Source organism: Chiloscyllium plagiosum, unplaced genomic scaffold (genome assembly GCF_037043375.1).
Source record: "Chiloscyllium plagiosum isolate Xiang-an unplaced genomic scaffold, Cpla_swu_hap1 HiC_scaffold_36, whole genome shotgun sequence".
Lineage (NCBI taxonomy): Eukaryota > Metazoa > Chordata > Chondrichthyes > Orectolobiformes > Hemiscylliidae > Chiloscyllium > Chiloscyllium plagiosum.
The window spans coordinates 39,771,173-39,787,782 of NW_028270174.1; the positions used below are offsets into that span (position 1 = coordinate 39,771,173).

At 39.2% G+C, this 16,610-nt stretch overlaps 1 protein-coding gene across 8 annotated transcripts in view; it reads right to left on the bottom strand.

Annotated features, from left to right (window-relative positions):
* The window catches only part of afg2a (AAA ATPase AFG2A), a 578,508-nt gene that overhangs the window by 530,093 nt on the left and 31,805 nt on the right, over nt 1–16,610 (bottom strand). For all 8 annotated transcript variants that reach the window (XM_087980097.1, XM_087980096.1, XM_087980093.1 and 5 more), the window contains 3 exons: nt 15,647–15,776; nt 12,985–13,041; nt 10,805–10,928 (listed from right to left, as the gene is read on the bottom strand). In XM_087980097.1, coding sequence (XP_087836223.1) covers nt 10,805–10,928; nt 12,985–13,041; nt 15,647–15,776 — 311 coding nt within the window. The remainder of the gene's footprint in view (nt 1–10,804; nt 10,929–12,984; nt 13,042–15,646; nt 15,777–16,610) is intronic.

Genomic DNA, 16,610 nt, shown 5'->3' on the forward strand with positions numbered 1-16,610 from the left:
TGGTAGGCTGACAGAGAAGGCGAGGTTGCATGAGTCCAGGGTGTTCTAGTTAATGGATAGAGAAATGGCTGGGCAACAGAAGACAGAGTAGTAGTGGAAGGGATTTTCTCAAAATGGAGACCTGTAACTAGTGGTGTTCCACAGGGATTCTTGCTGGGACCACAGCTGTTTGTGATATATATAAATGATTTGGAGGAAGATTTCAGTTGCCTGATTAGCAAGTTTGCAGATGACACCAAGATTTGAGGAGTAGCAGATAGTGGAGGGGACTGTCAGAGAATACAGCAGAATATAGATAGATTGGAGAGATGGGCAGAGAAACGGCAGATGGAGTTCAATCTGGGCAAATGCGAGGTGATGCATTTTGGAAGTTCCAATTCAAGAGCGAACTAAACAGAAAATGGAAAAGTCCTGCGGGAAATTGACGTACAGAGAGATCTGGGTGCTCCGGTCCATTACTCCCTGAAGGTGGCAACGCAGGTCATTAAAGCGTCAAGAAGGCATACGGGATGCTTTCCTCCATCAGACAGGCTATTGAGTACAAGAGTTGGCAGGTCACCTTACAGTTGTATAGGACTTTGGTTCGGCCGCATTTGGAATACTGTGTACACTTCTGGTCACCACGTGCAGAGGAGGTTCACCAGGATGTTGTCTGGTGTGGAGGGTACTAGCTATGAAGAGAGGTTGAATAGATTAGCTTTATTTTTATAGAAAGACAGAGGTTGACGGGAGACCTGATTGAGGACTACAAAATCATGAGAGGTATAAGCAGGGTTGATACCAAGAAGCTTTTTCCCAGAGTACGGAACTCAATTACTAGGGAGTCACAAATTCAAAGTGAGAGAGAAAAAATTTAAGGGAGATAATGCGTGAAAAAATTTAAGGTAGATAATAAGTTCTTTACGCAGAAGGTTATGGGGAACTGGAACGCGTTGCCAGCGGAGGTGGTAGAAGTGGGAATGATAGCGTCATTTAAGATATAGCTAGACAGATACACGAATGGGCAGGGAGCAAAGGGATACAGATCTTTAGAAAATAGGTGACAGGTTTAGATAGAAAATCAGGATCGGCCCAGGCTTGGAGGGCCAAAGGGCCTGTGTTCCTATGCTGTAATTTTCTTTGTTCTTTGAAACCTCTCATATTCTGTATGTTTTGCAAATAACCATTTTTTCAGTGTTTGCCCTTGAGTAATATTTGCTGTATAAGGTAAAATGTTCAGATAGAGTTAATGTTGAGTTGGACTGAGGTTCACTCAATCTGGTGATGTTACACATTCTTTGGGTGAATGGTTAGTCTTGCATGAGATCCTGATGGAGTAATTCTGCCTCCCCATTGTTGTAATTTTGCCAAAATAGTTAATGTTGATTGTACATAAAGCTATAATGCGACAAACTACGCTTAGTTATATAAACAATTGCCCTTCTTTCTTAAGTCTCAATTGTGGTCTATCTTCTACTACTGATAACTCAACTGCGTTGTATCCAAAGGACTAATAATGCAGAACCCCCAGCTAACATTCTGGGACATTATGAATCCCATCATGGCAGGTGGGTCTTTTTTAAACCTATCTGCCCCTGTTCACTGGTTATGTCCATACTAAGATGTCCATCAAGAGGAAGCATACAGTGTCCAATGGCAAATTAGAGGCCTTTAGAGATGATAATACCAGAAGATACAGGAGTAAAATTCGGCTATTTGGCCCATCAAGTCTGTTACAGGATTCAATCATGGCTGATATGTTTCTCAACCTCATTCTCATCTTTTTTCCTCTGTAACCTTTGATCCCCTTACTAATCAAGAACCTATCTATCTCTGTCTTAACTTCACTTGGCATCAACAGCCTTCTGTGGCAATGACTTCCACAAATTCACCACCCTCTGGCTGAAGGAAGTTCACTACATCTCAGTTCTCTTGGGTTGTCCCTTCACTTTGAGGCTGTGCCCTTGGATCCTAGTCTCTCCTCATAGTGGAATCTCTTTAGCGGCCATTCTATCCAAGCCTCTCGATATTCTGCAGATTTCAAAGAGAAACACATCCCCTCCCCATTCTTCTATACTTGATCGAATACAGACCCAGAGTCCTCAACTGCTCCTTGTCTGACAAGCCCTTCATCCCTAGGATCATTCTTCTAATTCTCCTCTGGAACCCCTTCAATGCTGGCACATTCTTCCTTAGAACAGGACCCAAACTGCTCACAGTATTCCAAATGTTTCTGACCAGAGACTTATACAGCTTCAGCAGTATATCCCTGCTCTTGCATTCTTAGCCCTCTTGAAATGAATGCTAACATTGTATTTGCCTTCCTAACTGTCAAGTGAACCTGCATATTAACCTTAAGAGAATCCTGAACTAGGACTCGAAAGTCCCTTTCTAATTTAGATTTCTGAAGCCTTACCCTATCTGGAAAACAGTATATCCTATTCTTCCTACCAACTCATAACCTCACACTTTCCTACATCATATACCATCTGTCACTTCTTTACCCACTCTCCTGTTCAAACCTTTCTGCAGCTTCCCCATTTCCTCATCATTACCGGTCCCTCCATCTATCTTTTGTCATCTTTAAACTTAGCAACAATGCCCTCTGTTCTACTATCCAACTCATTAATATATAATGTGAATAGTTGTGTTCCCAACACTATTTCCTGCAGAACTATACTTGTCACCAACTGTCTTTCTTAAAAAGACCTCTTTATACTGACTCCCTGCCTTCTGCCAACCGGTCAATCCTCTATCCATTCTAGTACCTTGCTCCGAACATTATGGACGTATTTGGTAGTGTCCTGTGCCTCCTGTTCTGGAAATCCAAATAGATCACATCCACTGGGTCTCCCTTGTCTAATTTGCTTGTACCTCCACAAAGAATCTAAGATTTGTCACACATTACCTCCTCCTGATGAGGTAGTGCTGACTCAACCCCATTTTACCATGCCCTCCCAAGTACTCAGCAATGTCATCCTTAATAATGGATTCTAAAATATTGCCAGTGACGGTGATCAGGCTAGGTAACCTATAATTTACCATCTTTTGCCTCCCTCCCTTCTTAAACAGGGGTTTTACATTAGCCATTTTCCAGCCCTCTAGGATACTCCCTGACTTCAGTCTTCCTTAAAAGATCACAACCAATACCTCTACAAATCTCCTTCAGCACCCTGCTGTGCAGTCCACCTGGTCTGGGTGATTTATTTAACTTCAAACCTTTCAGCTTCCCCTGTACCTTCTCCTTAGCGATGGCCACTGGAGTCACTGGTGGGCACCGCAGAGGCTAGCTTGCATCATCACTCCTGATAATGAGATTTTTATTTGATAAACTTCCATTCTATAAGTTTCTGATAGCTATGCGTTGCTTCTGTTACAATGCTTCTGTTACCCTCTACAGAGTATCTGTGGGCAGGATTAATAAACAATAATGTTTTTTCATCAGTCAGATTAAATGTTCTTCTATGCTAAAATGCATAGAATCCAAAACAAGACATATAAACATAGAAATAAAAACGAAGTGCCAGAGAAACTCAACAGATCTCGCAGCATCTGTAGAGAGAAAAACAGAGTTAATGTTTTGATTCCAGTGTGATTCTTCTTTGGAACTGTGGAGTACAAACATAGAATCATGATTACACCACAGTGGAGGTCAATTTGGTCGTTTATGTCTCTCCGGAAGATCATACTGCCTGTCGCCACTAACATGCCCTTGACCGGTGACCTTGCAAATTTATTCCCCTCAGATGCTTATCATAGAATATGAACAGTGCAGAAGGCTAGTTAGGATATCATATCTGTGCTGGCCCTCAAAAGGAGAAAATCACCTACTGCCACTTCCTAGCCTTCTCCCCTTTTCTCTGATTTTTTTTCTTTTTCAGACAATAATCCAATTCCCTTTTGAAAGCCTCAATTAATTCTGCCTCCAAAACAATTTTATGCAGTTCACCCAGATCTTGATCATGTGTTGAGTGAAAACATTTTACCTCTTATCACCCTTGTTGCTTTGGTCAAGTACCTTAATTCTGTGCTGTGTGCTTTACAATGTTTCCATACAGGAACATTCTGGAGTACTCTAGCCCCCTTTCAGATTTTGGATACCTCCATCAAATCTCCTCTCATTCTTTCTGCTCTTAGGAAAAACAGTTCCCCTTTCAATTCCCTTAGAAAAGCCTAAATGAAATACACCTCTACCACACTTGTGGGAAGGCTTATGGCTAAATAAATAGCATCCTTACCCTCTGTTCAAATATTTAAATTGGAATCCATTCCCAACACTCACTAAGGCAAAGAGAGATGTATTCAGAACTCAACCAAGCAAGGAGAGTTTCAACTCAGTTTAAGTATCAACCTCCAATCCCTTTCAACATACATCAATGGCATGCAGTAAGAGTAGAAGAGATTCCTGGCCAGCCATATGACAGTAAGAATATTGTCTATACCCTTCAGACTACAACATGTAAATACAGTCATGTTGCCACAGAATGGACTCTGAGTGAACTGTAACTTAGTAGCACTGCATACTCAAGCAGCAGATGCCAAAAGCTAACCACACAGCATATGTTTTAGATTAGATTTCTTACAGTGTGGAAACAGGCCCTTCAGCCCAACAAGTCCACACCAACCCTCCGAAGAGTAACCCACCCAGACTCATTTCCCTCCATTTACCCTTGACTAATACGCCTAACACTATGGGCAATTTAGCATGGCCAATTCACCTAACCTGTACATTTCTGGATTGTGGGAGGAAACCAGAGCACTCGGAGGAAATCCACACAGACACAGAAGAATGTGCAAACTCCACACAGACAGCCGCCTGAGACTGGAATCGAACCTGGGTCCCTGGCGCTGTGAGGCAGCAACACTAACCACTGAGCCACTGTGCTGCCCCAGTGAGATCATCTCTTTTGCCACACGTACTTTGTTAATGTCTTCGAGTTCTTGATCCTTTCACCAACGTAAGGCATTCTCTCTATCCACTCTGTCTAGACCTCATGATTCCGAACACCTTCCATCAAATCACTTCTCATCACTAAACGGAAACAGGGTCAGTTTCTGAAAAATCGATCAAAGTCTTTCCAAGCTGCTTTGAAAACCTGATTACTTTATTTGCATCCTAAAAGTGAAACAGAATCAGATGACATCTGCAGTCATATTTTATCCTTACTCATATTCCATTGCCTTGGTCAAGAGGATGAACACTTCTAACACATTTAATCAATCAACACTGAGAAATGCAGGAAATATAAATTAGATTCAAATGATGCGCTGAAAGCAAAACAAAATGTGAAATACAGATACAGCTAACATAGAGAGGCAGACAGAAAAAAGTCTTTCTCTGTAAGTTTCCAATGCTAATTTTCTTAGAGGGAATGAGACACCACAATTTTGAAATTAATACCCAGGGTCAGAGAGCTGTTCAGTCATAACCAACAGTTAACAAACCATTAAAAGGACACTTACACCTGATGTACTAGCCCGAGCATTTAGTCATCCATATTGCAGAATTGTTTATTAGACAAATACAGAGCAAGATCATACCATTGTCATCATAAGCAGTGTCATAGCATTCCTTGTACAGAAGTTGGGTATCTTGGATAACAATTAGTGGATTTTCATGTTCAATTTTACCATGCTGACACCAGGAGTTACTATCACATTTATATCATAACTAAAGCACTAATAGCATCATGCAAATTCTTTCAACATAAATTCTAAAGTTAAGAGTATAAATGGTTGTTCTTCCTTTGATACTAGAGTTTTAGGTTGAGATTCCACAAATATACTGGACAATTTTCCAATATCTCATGCCAAAGTCCAAGAAAGGATCATTTAGCAGATCATCCATGCCAGAAAGTTCCACTGTCTGGAAATTACTGGACAGAGTTTTTGTTTCTGGGATGGAGTGGTGAAAGAGAGCGAGGGGAAAAAATGTTCAAAAACTGGAGGTTGGCTAATGTCGTGCCACCCTTTAAAAAAAGTGGTAAGGATAAGCCAGGGAATTATAGATCAGTGAGTCGGACGTCAGTGGTGGGCAAGATGTTGGAGGGTATCCTGAGGGACAGGGTGTACATGTATTTGGAAAGGCAAGGACTGATTAGGGATAGTCAACATGGCTTTGTGCGTGGGAAATCATATCGCACAAATTTGATTGAGTTTTTTGAAGAAGTAACAAAGAGGATTGATGAGGGCAGAGCAATAGATGTGATCTATATAGACTTCAGTAAGGCATTCGACAAGGTTCCCCATGGGAGACTGGTTATCAAGGTTAGATCTCATGGAATACAGGGAGAACTAGCCATTTGGATACAGAACTGGCTCAATGGTAGAAGACGGAGGGTGGTAGTGGAGGGTTGTTTTTTTCAGACTGGAGGCCTGTGACCAGTGGAGTGCCACAAGAATCGGTGCTGGGTCCACTACGTTTCATCATTTATATAAATGATTTGGATGTGGGCATAAGAGGTATAGTTAGTAAGTTTGCTGATGACACCAAAATTGAAGGTGTGGTGGACAGTGAAGAAGGTTATCTCAGATTACAACGGGATCTTGATCAGATGGGCCAATGAGCTGAGAAGTGGCAGATGGAGTTTAATTTAGATAAAGTGAGGTGCTGCATTTTGGGAAAGCAAGTCTTAGCAGGGCCTTTACACTTAATGGTAAGGTCCTCTGGAGTGTTGCTGAACAAAGAGACCTTGGAGTGTAGGTTCATAGCTCCTTGAAAGTGGAGTCACAGGAAGATAGGATAGTGAAGGTGGTATGCTTTCTTTTGTTGGTCAAAGTATTGAGTACAGGAGTTGGGAGGTCATGTTGCGGCTGTACAGGACATTGGTTAGGCCACTGTGGAATATTGCATGCAATTCTGGTCTCCTTCCTATCAGAAAGATGTTGTGAAACTTGAAAGAGTTCAGAAAAGATTTACAAGGATATTGCCAGGGTTGAGGATTTGAGCTATAGAGAGAGGTTGGGCTGCTTTCCCTGGAGCATCAGAGGCTGAGGGGTGACCTTGTAGAGGTTTACAAAATCATGAAGAGCATGGATAGGATAAATTGACAAAGTTTTTTACCTGGGGTGGGGGAGTCCAGAACTAGAGGGCATAGGTTTAGGGTGAGAGGGGAAAGATATAAAAGAGACCCAAGAGGCCATATTTTTACTCAGAGGGTAGTATGTATATGGAATGAGCTGCCAGAAAATGTGGTGGAGGCTGGTACAATTGCAACATTTAAGAGGCACCTGGATGGGTATATGAATAGGAAGGTTTGGAGGGATATGGCCCAGGTGCTAGCAGGTGGGACTAGATTGTGTTGGGCTATCTGGTCAGCAAGGACGAGTTGGACTGAAGGGTCTGTTTCTATGACTCTTTGGCATTCTCACCAAACATAGAAGAAAACTGAATTAAAATTGTAAATACAATAAAATTAAAATTGTTATATTACAAATGAAGGCCAGATGAAAATGCATGCAATTTCTCATTTCAAGAGTTTCACATTCAATACTCATGCTTTCATAGTAAAGAAGAAATGGCCGTTTAGAGGGGATCTGCCCTCTATCTCTTGGACTTGCTGCTGTCTGTAGAGTATTTTTTTTTGCTCCTACTTTATTACTCATAGCACTTGTACAAGGAAATTTGGCACTGCCATTGCTAACTGCAATTTAGATCTAACAAACACACAACATTTGTGTTGTTTACAACAAAAGTGGGAAGACAGAAGGGATGCCAAGTAGGTGACAGTGCAAGTGAAGTCAGCTTGCGGCCACCACTACCGGAGAACCCAATATGTACTTACAAATACATATAAAAGAGACATACTTAATCTGGATCTAGCTGAAGAACTGAGAATTCATAAAATATACTTGGCAAGAGAGGCTGTGGAACAGTTTAACCCAACCTAGGACATGAACCACCTCCAAAACCAAACTCTCCTCGAGACAAGACTGACAAATGGTTGCTAAGATACCAACAATATTTAGCATTTATACCCAGGCTAATAACAACAGACCAGAAGGGAACATCTACAATGGTCAATTAATTCTCAACACAAAGACAAATGAAGCAAGTGGCGCATACAGTTGCTTGATCCAGCATCATTGTTTCCATAAACAATAATCAGCAGTATAAGCAGACAGCAGACTTTGTCTGAAGGACTAGGAAGGGTTTAAGGAGGGATATGGGCCAAATGCTTGCAAATGGGACTAGATTTATTTATGATATTGGTCGGCAAGGGCAAGTTGGCCCAAAGGGTCTGTTTCCATGCTGTATATCTCTATGACTCTATGACTCCCAGAAGTGCAGAGCATAATCTAAGTGTCCATAAATGGCTGGTGAGCACAACAGCCTAACAGTGAATCCATAACATGCAGATAATCTGTGAGCATCACTGTGCAATAATGTTGGTTTCCCTGGCAAGATTCTACATTTTAAAGGCTGGTGTAGCCTCAACATTTTATGCTGTAAAACAATTTGAGAATACTTCCTGAGAGATCCCTCGATATTTGGCTCTTAAGGTATCAAATAACCACTGAACACAGAGTGACGTGCATATAATCAAAATCATTATGGAGCATTTTGAAATATGGTTCCGATCCCTTCAAATCTCAAAGAAGATGCTGTATCGAGCCTAGATAGGTCTCGAAGATCATAGTAATCAGTTGCATTACTCTGAAATTTCATAATACAATGACATACATTGACACAGCACTTGGAGGAGGAGGACAAATGCAGCAAGGAAGGAACCAATAATAGCAGGAGGAGAGACTGTTTTAGTGACGACACCTGCTATATATCTGCTATTAGCACTGCAAACTAGTTAGCACAATCCTAAATACCCTACCCACCACAAGAATTCAATACCATAGCTACAACAGTGAGCACTTTTGTGCTCTTTAGTGATTACTCCACTGTTCTGATTCTTAGTCCATTATTTATTCAAGCTCTCCAGCAGTCATACTTGTAAATGGACAGTGGTGGTTAGTGGTGACAGGTGCTTTCAAGGATTGAATAAATGGTATAGAATGTTGTAAACTGCTGAACTGATGAGGGCATGATTTATGTTCCTTGTTTAGAGAAGAAAGGAAAGAAGAAAGCTTTTATATTTCAATTTTTATGACAGCAGAGGTCTCAAAGTACTTCACGGTCAAATAGATACTTTTGTTTTGTAGTGTAATCGCCGTTGCAATGTAGGAGACATGGCAATTCCAGCAAATATGCTGGGCGCTGAGAAATGACTTAAACCAAGATTCATTATTTTATGAAACATGCACATTAAAATCATGAATCTATTCAACAGCAGGCAATTAGTTCTTATGGTACACTATTATTGAATCCACATAAGATCCTAAGAAATCATATCAATCAACAGTGCTTAAAAAAAGTGAAACAAACCTGGACTTACAATAATACTTGATTGATGTTACATTTTTCACTATTCCCTCCAACATGGATATTGTGTTTCAGAGATACAACTTTATGGAAACTGTGATAAGATTATTTTTTACCCTTTCCTAATAAAGGCTATTTCACAAGCACTTTCACAAAAAAGACATCTTCCTGTGAACCCACAGCCATGTGTTCACAGTGGCAGAAAAATGTACTGAAGTACCAGTGCACAAGTTTAAGTTATCAGTGCTCAGAGAACCCACATTCAGTTGCAAATAGCTGTGATGAAACAACACAGAAGATAACAGCTTTCTAATGTGGATTGCAGAGAGAAAAAAAAAAGTTGTGATCAGGCTACTGTCTCAAACCTCCAAGTCTCTGTCCTAGAGTTTTAGCTGATTAGCTTCTGCCCACTCCACCACACAAGATCCTAGCTCAGGGAACCCATAAGTAAAATTTAAACATGAAAACATGAAAAATAACGATGAATACTGTTATGAAGATGTGGGTGTACTTTAAGAGAGTTAAAAGCAGCAGAACTACGGGATACAGCACCAAATATTCTCAATAAGGCAACAATGTAACACTTGCTCAAACAATTCTATTAGCTTGTTGTCTGAAGACAAAAACAAATTTGAATTCAGCCAATCAGTTTAAATTATACCCTGAAAAATATCAAACTTCAATCCAGTCTGAAGTTAGCATATTGACAATCTTCAAAGCTAATGACAATCTGATACTTCGGGGGAAGATTGAACAGTTGAGAGGAGAACTGACAAGCCCAGCATGTAACAGACTGCTTGAAAATAGCTCTCTTAAAAGTACCTTTTCGATCAGTAACCTGTTATGCAGAAATTCCTAAGAAGAAGAAAAGACGACACAGGAAGATCCGAATAGAAGAGCGAAAGCTACTTGGTTTTGAGATAAGAAGTGTGGTTTTGTAAATCTTAATTGGGAGTTTTATTGGACTAGTATTATAGAAGGGAAGGTATAATCTAGGTTAGAGGAAGGAATTGTAAATAGTTGTTATTTAATTATTCTTTGTTATACTTTAAGAAATAAAGTTCTTAATTTTTACTTTAAATAGTTCTTGGCCACTTGAATTTTTACAAATTACTGTACGGGATTAACCTGTTCTGTGTTGCTGGTTTTAAATTTAGGAGGGTTTACCCGATGTTGTAACATTACACTTGCGAAAAAGATCTATAATTCAGTTATAGTGACTTAGTGAGATGCCCTTTTAGAATAAAAGTTGATGTAAAAACGTAATAGCTAATGACAAAACAGGTGCAATAAAAGATGAGCCATCGACGAGAGGCACATTCTCACCCAAGAATGGAATAAATGTGAAAACAATCTAACACAGAAATCAGACAGTCAAAACTGCAATACTCTTGACAAAATATCTGTGAACAACAAACAAACCATTTTTAGCTCTAACTGCTTACTCACCGAGCCAATTCCATCCATTAGTGTGAGCAATGATGCTACCACTCGTTTCTCAACTTCATGGTGAGCTCCTTCCCGCTTTGGGCACATAGCATCAAGCTCATCAATGAATATTATGGAGGGCTGACTGGAAAAAAAAAGAGATATGTCATTCAATACAAGTCACAATTCAAGGATAGTGTTACAATCTGTGAAGAACGACATAGCAAATCTGATGGAAACAAATCTTTTCCATGTTCAAAGTTCTAACACGTTCTTGTCCTAACAATCTAGAAAGTAAGAGATTATTGCATGGATATGAATTTTAATTTGTGTTTTAAATTTAAAATTTATTCAAATTCACTTTCTGCTAGTTTCCAATTGTTTTTTATCTGACAAATACAGTTTACGTTTAACGCTTTTAGTTAATAGGTCAGTGATTCAGTCTTGGATGTCAGTTGCTCTTTTTCTGAAAAGTATTGTTCATTATTTTCAAATAAACATTTTCAGCGCAAAGTGTTTTCATGATCAAAGTCTCAACAATTGAGACAACAGATTCAACTTTTATGGCACACCAGCTGGGACTTGCCCTATGCATTTCCTGTTCAGTTTAGGAGCTCCAGCATATTTCAGGAGTCCCAGATAACCATGTGTGTAGGAAATGTTGCCAGGTATTCAAGATCAAGTTGGGAATTTCATGGTTATACTGCAATGTTCGAGATCATTGAGCAAACAGTAATCAGAAGATAGAAGTTGAAACCAAGAGTTTGAAAATCATTAAAAAGACAAAACGTGAAAGCAGTAGCTAAAGAGGATATTCAGAGGAAAGATAATTAATTTACAAATTAGGCATCTCCTTTTAAAGAAAAAGGGAATGGTATCCAAAAATATAAACCTTGGGAGAAAACAAAAATAAAAGGTAAAATACAAAAAAGGCTTATTATATATTATCAGCTAAGAATCAATTAATATGGATTAGTACAAAATGTACAGGTCGAAATCTAGAAAGTTAATTTGGGGTGGAGGAGATTACTGTAAAAGATTAATGAAGATCATTAACTTGAATGTTTGAGTATATCTCAAACATGTGAAGTATAGTTAACAAGGGAAATCCTCATTTTGGAGGCAAAAGACATGGAAAAAGAAATAAATGAGAAACTTGCATTGTCTGTCTTCACAAAGGAAACAGATAATGTGAAGTATCATGTGAAGTGCCCAGTATATTACGAACTACCAGTCAATTAGGACAACTAAGGATGGATAACAAATACTGGCCAGCCAGCAATGTCCACATCCTGTAAAGTAATAAAAACAACTTTTTAACAAGTTCAAAAATTGAATACAAACCAGGTGTTTGGTTAAGGTGGCTGCCACAAGGAATGCAATGTTTTTGCATTTGGACTACAGACAGCGTTAAGTTGAATGAATACCTAATTACATAAGGGCACATTACCAGCCAAAGGAATTCATACGTATCTTGGTTTAATGATGCATCAACAGAAAAGGATTATGGAGTTTCCAGATTACCTGCTGTATGTTTCATACTAGACAAATGGGAAAATAAAAAACTCAATTTATAGTTGATTGAAGTGAATGGCCACTGTCAATTTCCCATACAGCACCATAGAAATTAAAGTAACATTGTACAAACCATTTGTTATGCCACAATTAGAGCACCAAGTGCAATTTTGAGTATCCTAATAAAACCAGTGAATGTAAACAATAATCCACCTGAACAATCAGAGGAATAGGATACATACAGTAATAAAGAGATCTCTGGTTTTGGAACTATAGTCACTGGAGCATAAAAATCTAAAATGATTTATCAGAGATGTGTAAAATTCCTCAAGATTTTTGTACTGTGAAAAAACTGATTCCTCTCTAGATTCAGTGACAAGGAGTATTCAATTTAATATCATTTCTAAGAGTCAGGAGAGGGATTATGAGAAATTTTGCTATAGAGTTATTGGATCATGCAATGTTCTATCACCAAATTGTTGAGACAAAGGTCATTTCATCTTTTAAGAAAAAAAAAGTATGTGAAGAAGAAATAATGGAGCTATAGGAAATAAGTAGAGCAATAGGAATAGTTTTGGATTGCTGTAGCAAAGACATGGCAAAATCAAAATGGGTCAGATAGATTTCTGTGTCCTTCTAATCCTTCATGTTAATTACAGTATTTTGCATTTCTTCCCCAGAGGTACCATTGAGTTGCTTCTGCAAAGATGCGTCTCAATCTTGCTTCACTTTCTCCAAAGTACCTGAAACAAAGGCAGATATTTAGCAACATATAGACTAAAATAGCACTCAACACTTAAAATTTCAGTGTCAAAGAGAAAGATGAATAATCAAAAACATGGAAACACATCTTATTAGCATTTCTACTCTGTGGTCGGCATCACTATCTGCAAAATAGATTCTAAAAAATATCAACATGCTGAATCATTTAAAAATTCAGAAATGTTCACCAGGACTGATAGCTGCCAAAGAGAAATTTTCCTCACATTTTTTCAACCAGCGTCGGGTACAAATACTCCCAGAACTAACCACCTAAAGTTCCTTCCACTCTGCCTCAAAACAATTCGCTGTTTCAGTATTGGTAAGCAATCACCAAATGCGCAAACACGCAATTTTTCAATAAACTGGCAATGCCAGATCATTTTTTTTCCCCCCCAAAATGTATTTCTCATCAATCTTTGCACTGAGTGGCTTCGCATCATAGGTGATTTTAATCTCTCCCTCAATTCATCATGTTCTCAGTCCTGTAAAATCATTAAGTTCCAACTCTTTCTGGATCTCACGTAAACTTCCAAACTGCTCATGACCATGAATTTCTTGCATCTCACATGGCCTTAATTTCCCCATAATATCAATTGCTGATAAAGCCTTCCCTAATCACACCTTTGCAACATGCTCTACCCACATGCCAATTTCCCCTACAAATCTTATTTCGTTCTGAATCCATCCATAGTCGAGAGTGTGTTGCTGGGAAAACACAGGTCAGGCAGCATCCGAGCAGCAGGAGAATCGATGTTTCAGAGAAAATAACACTTTTCCCAAGTTCACCAAAAGTGTACTCTCAAATTCCCAATCATTACGTCTGTGGCTCCCTGTTTAACACAATATTTCTTCAGCGTCTCATCTACTAAACCACACGCTCACCTCCACCTTTGATGCGCATTAAAACCAGTACTCTCTCTCTTCAGACAGGCCATTCCCATGGTCATCATTTCTGAATTTGTTAAGTTCAAGACACAGGAACTTGAGTGGCTAAACAATTATATATCTGGCTGGACCACATAAGCATGAGCAGGTCCAGCTCCCATCTGCTAAGACTGCTCACTTTTATGCCATGGCAACCCCCAGCACTTTTTCTTTTCTGCAAGTTAAAGATGAACTTGCAACTAGATAACCACACTGTGATTAAGACTGAATAATTCTGCTTCCATAATTGCCCATAATGGCAATACTGTTTCATCTCCTCTGCTGCTGAAATATTTATTCATGCCTTTCTTCCCTCCAGATTTGATATTCCTGATGTCATCCTGGCTGGTGTCTCACATCTATCATCCATAAACATGAAGGTAATCAAAACTCTGTTGATGGTCTTCCAACTCATATCAAATGCCACTAACTCATCACCCCTTCTCTTGCTGACCTATACTGGCTCCAGGTTAAAAATTCTCAGCCTTTTTTCAAGTCCTTACATAACCTAGCACTTCCCTATCGCGTCAATCATATCTAGTTCCCTGCCCTCCAAACTAACTGCACTCTAATTCAGCCCTCTTGAACATCCCTAATTCCAAATCGCTTTACCATTAGGGGACAGGCCTTCAGCTGTGTTGACCCCAGATTATGGAACTTCCTCTTTGTACCTCCCCATCTCACTTGCCTCCTCAACCACTCCTTCAAACATTCCTTTTTGACCAAATTTTTTAACATCAGACCAACTGTCTTCCAATGTACCTTGGTGGTATGTTTTGTCTTAAAATATGTCCAAGAACTGCACTGTGAAATATTACATTGAAGATGCTGTGTAAACATAATGGTTGATATTTACCTTACTGACTTATACTGTTATGCCACGGGGTAAACCCTTTTACTAATTTAAACCTGACACACAGAGAAGCTCACCTTGTGCCATAATCTTTAATTTCAAGAGGCAAATAACTATCCCAGATTTCACTATTTAAAGTAAAAATTAACAATTTTACTCTTTAAGTCAAACAGAGAACATTAAAACCAGTATTGACAACTCGTTTCTCTTAAACCTATCTTTTACCTCCCCCTCTGCAATGCTGGCACAATTAAAAAAACCCAATTAAGATTTACAAAATAAAAAAAAACACGTTTCAAAACAAGTCAGCTTTGTCAATTTTACTCTGAAATTTTCCTCTGGGTCTTCCTGGATCATCTCTTCTTCTGCTGCTGCACAACCTTTCTTACTGACAGGTACCTTTCAGAGAGCTATTTGGCTAGCAATCTATACTTGTTGGTTGTTCTCCCCCTAACCGTTCAAAATGTCCAGTCTTATACCCCAAAACATTGGATCATTTCATTGTTTTGATGTCATCAAGACATTATATTTCAAATTCAATTGGATTTGGTATATTGGGGCATAATTTAAACAGATTGGCCGAATTTGAATTTGTTTTTATTCCATGGCAACTCATCTGCACTATTGGTTTCACAGTCAAATGTTACATTTTAAATTCTTTCAGCACACTCCATGCATCTCTAAGTTTGTGCCAGCTTCCAGTCTCTCTTAAAAGGTACAGTACACACCTATACCTTCATAACAATATGTTTGGCAAAGTTGTTTCAACTATGGGTTCCAATCGCATCATGATATATCATTTGATTTACTTGCTCATAATTTCAGGTCCATTGATGACGGAAACATGAGCTCCAACTTCATTAGCTATAGCTCTGGCAATCAAAGTTTTCCCAGTACCAGGAGGTCCAAACAGCAAAATTCCTCGAGGGGGTGCAATTCCTAAACCACAACAAAAACAAAATGCATAGTAAAGCCAAGGCAGCACTTTTACATGGCACTAAAGATCTTAAATTTTTCTGAATTCAGGAAAAAAATATTTACTCAATAATAAGAATGTTACACTCACTACCACGTTGAGTGGTTACAGTTAAAGGAGAGCCTCGATAAGTAGAGCTTAGATAAATGTGAGGTGCTGCATTTTTGGAAAGGCAAATCAGAGTAGGACTTACACACTTAATAAGGTTCTGGGGAGTGTTGCTGAACAAAGGGACCTTGGAGTGCAGGTTCATAGTTTCCTGAAAGTGGAGTCGCAGGTAGATAGGATAGTGAAGGTGTTTGGTATGCTTTCCCTTATTGGTTAGAACATTGTGTATAGGAGTTGGGAAGGTCATGTTGCAATTGTACAGGACATTAGTTAGGCCACTTTTGGAATATTGTGCACAATTCTAATCCCCATCCTATCAGAATGATATTGTGAAACTTGAAAGAGTTCAGAAAAGATTTACAAGAATGTTGCCCGGGTTGGAGGATTAGAGCTATAGGGAGAGGCTAAATAGACTGGAGCTGTTTTCCCTGGATTGTCAAGAGGCTGAGAGGGTCACCTTATAGTGGTTTATAAAATCATGAGGGACATGGGTTAATAGACAAGGTCTCTTCCCTGGGGTGGAGGAATCCAGAACTAAAGGGCATAGGTTTAGAGTGAGAGGGAAAATTTTAAAAGGGACCTAATGAGTTGCCAGTGGAAGTGGTGGAGGCTGGTACACTGACATTTAAAAGATATCTGAATAGGTATATGAATAGGAAGAGTTGACAGGGATATGGGCCAAGTGCTGA